The following is a 2979-nucleotide window of genomic DNA, read 5'->3' as shown; positions in this document are numbered from 1 at the left end:
CTAGCCTCCCACTGCTCCTAGGATAAAGACAAGACCACCTAACAAGGGCTACAAGGCCTAGCGTGGTCTGGCCCCTAACTCCTGACTCATTACCATCATCTCTGCCCCCTGGGCATGGACCTTACATAACCCTAACTACCCCACTAGGAACACTCCCTCAGAGTTCTCTCTCCTCCTGGCTTTTGCATGCGCAGCTACCACAGCCATAGCCTATGAGGGACTGAGAAACGGGTTTTCATGCTGTCCCTTCCGGACCGTTCCCCTAAATTTCCTCTTGGAAATTTTCTCTTCCCCACCGCCACCCCCCCCAAAGTCCGGATGACATGGCTCCTTAGCATTGTTTGCTTAGTCTCATCACAGTACTTAGCACACGGTATTGCTATTGTCCGCTCACTTGTCCATCTTCTCCAGCGTTCTGTAAACTCCTTGAGGACAGGGCCTCTCTTCACTCCCCAGCCTCCAGCACTGGCCTGGCGCACAATAATTATGTATCCAGGAAATGGAACAGACTTCCATTTTCTTGTATGTAAAATAAAGGAGTTGTCTAGATGATCTACAAGATCTATTGGCAATAAATAGGACGAATAATCCCAACCCCAGCTGCGCAGGAAAGCCCTTTTTCTTTGCGGGCTCTGGTTGAGGACTTCGGCGACCTCGCGAGTCGGGAAACTCCGAGACTACAGTTCCCATGAGCCCTCGGGCACCGCGCGGCGCCTGCCGGCCCTGCTATGGCGCAGAAGGACTCCATTTCCCAGCGCGCTTCAGGACGTCAGCGCTGCATTTTTCCCGGAACGTCAGGAGTCCTGATCCAGAGCTGAAATTGCAGTAGCCGAGGCCAAGCGGCAGGTAGAAACGGGCCAGCCTGGGGTTCAGAGGGGTCACAGGGTCATTGGGTCAACCAAAAGCACAAAGTTGCACACACCCTACTTTTGCAGCCTCCAGCTTTGCAAATCCCCTTAGGAAAGAACGCGCCTCCGGTGCGGGCCTCTTTAATCGCCCTTGTCCCTTCACTACCCGCAGCTAGAGGCCAGATTCCCCCACGTCACACAGAGAAAAGGGGCGGTCTCCTTGTGTGGTGTCTAGGCGGGCTTCCTACCGGGCCCGGGTGTAGATGTCGCGAGGGGTGGGGGTCTGGGGAGTTGGGGACAGTTGCGGGGACTGCGGAGCGGATGATAACACTCGGCCCTCACCAAGCGGGAGGCCCTGACCCTCACTCCGTGCGTCCGCTTCTCTGCGGTAGCTGATGCTGAGTGGGCGGCTGGTCCCGCGCCTTGTCTCCATGGCTGGCAGCGTCTGTTTGTCCCGGACCAGCGCGGGATCCGGAACCATCGGTCCGGTGGAGGCCGCCATTCGCGCCAAGTTGGAGCAGGCCCTGAGTCCCGAGGTGCTGGAGCTTCGCAACGAGAGTGGCGGCCATGCGGTCCCACCGGGCAGCGAGACGCATTTCCAAGTGGCGGTGGTGAGCTCTTGTTTCGAGGGACTGAGCCCCTTGCAACGGCACAGGCTGGTACACGCGGCCCTGTCCGAGGAGCTGGCCGGGCCGGTCCATGCGCTGGCCATCCAGGCGCGGACCCCTGCCCAGTGGAGGGAGAACCCTCAGCTGGACTCCAGCCCTCCCTGCCTGGGTGGGAACAAGAAAACTCGAGGAACGCCCTGAACCCAAGAGAGGGAGGACCAGGATCGACTGGGCTGGGTGAGAATGAACTACTGAGGCCTTCCCCTCAATATAGTCCAGAATTTGTAAGGGGCGAGGATCCCTGGGCCCCATTCTTTTGGAGTCCCTACGTATTCTCCAGAATAGCAGCTCGTTTCAGGTCAAAGATAAACCAAGGAAAGAGCAGCGTCACTTACTACTGTTCTTGCCCAGTTGTTCCATGTTATTAATAAATTGTGACTAAGGAACTGCATCAGACCTGATGAATTGGAAATAATTCTGTACATTAAAATAGAAATTACAATATGAATTGCATTGCTGGGTTCTTAATGGACTTTTGAATCAGTACTATAGGTGTTCTTGGGAGAAAGATATCCGTAGACCAGGGCAGTCAGAGCTTCATGGGGGAAGTGACCTATTTGGACCTTTAAAGGAAAGCACAGAATTAACCAGAAAGGAGAGGAAAGGACTGCTAAAGTAGTGAAAAAAGGAGAAGAACCTAGAAAATGATCACAGAAGATGGAGAAATCTTTCTGTAGCCCTTTTTTCTTATGAGCCTTCCAAAGGTCATATTTTTGAGGGGAGCTCAAGTAATATCTGCAGAAGCAACTTTCCAATAATCTCAATGTGGAAATTATTAGAGAAAGGCCTTGGTTAATATATATCTTGACCATTTCTGGCTAAAGAGCTTAGAATGCGTAAGAGTAAAGGTAGAACGCTGATTTAGAAGTCAGTTGTGGAAATGGAAAGGAAGGAGTTGATTTGAGAGCTACCATTAAAAAAAAGAAAATGAGTTGATTAGAACAGAAATGGACTGGAGTGAGAGGGAAGTCAAGGGTAACTCCCAGGGGCATGGGGTCAACCAAAAGCACAAAGTTGCACACACCCTACTTTTGCAGCCTCCAACCCATTCCTTGCAAATCCCCTTAGGAACACACGCATGTCTCTGGTGCAGGCCCCTCAAATCGCCCCTTGTCCCTCCACCACCAGCAGCTAGAGGCCAGATTCCCCCATGCCACATAGAGAAAAGGGGCAGTGTCTCTGGTTTTCAGATTTCTTCTTGGGTAAGAATTCCCAAGGGAGCATGTTTAATATGTACATTCAAAGTCCCCACACTTCAAAAAAATAAAGGATTCTAATTACACAAGTCAAGAATGGAGTCTGAGGCCAGGCGCAGTGGCTCACGCCTGTAATCCTAGCACTCTGGGAGGCCGAGGCGGGTGGATCACTCAAGGTCAGGAGTTCGAGACCAGCCTGAGCAAGACCGAGACCCCGTCTCTACTAAAAAATAGAAAGAAATGATCAGGACAACTAAAAATATATAT

General features: G+C 52.0%; 1 protein-coding gene across 1 annotated transcript; it reads left to right on the top strand.

The window, feature by feature from the left end:
• Positions 1-768: 768 nt before the first annotated feature.
• On the top strand, positions 769-1940 carry BOLA1 (bolA family member 1). The gene is made up of 2 exons (XM_012658782.1): positions 769-846; positions 1241-1940. The coding sequence occupies exon 2, from the start codon at positions 1244-1246 to the stop codon at positions 1655-1657; it is 414 nt and encodes a 137-aa protein (XP_012514236.1). The 5' UTR covers positions 769-846; positions 1241-1243; the 3' UTR covers positions 1658-1940.
• The last annotated feature ends 1039 nt before the right edge of the window (positions 1941-2979 follow it).

The sequence above is a fragment of the Propithecus coquereli genome, unplaced genomic scaffold (assembly GCF_000956105.1).
Source record: "Propithecus coquereli isolate 6110/MARCELLA unplaced genomic scaffold, Pcoq_1.0 Scaffold59, whole genome shotgun sequence".
In the NCBI taxonomy this organism is placed as follows: Eukaryota; Metazoa; Chordata; class Mammalia; order Primates; family Indriidae; genus Propithecus; species Propithecus coquereli.
Note: the sequence above shows the minus strand (reverse complement) of the source record. Positions and strands in the feature narration are given on the sequence as shown.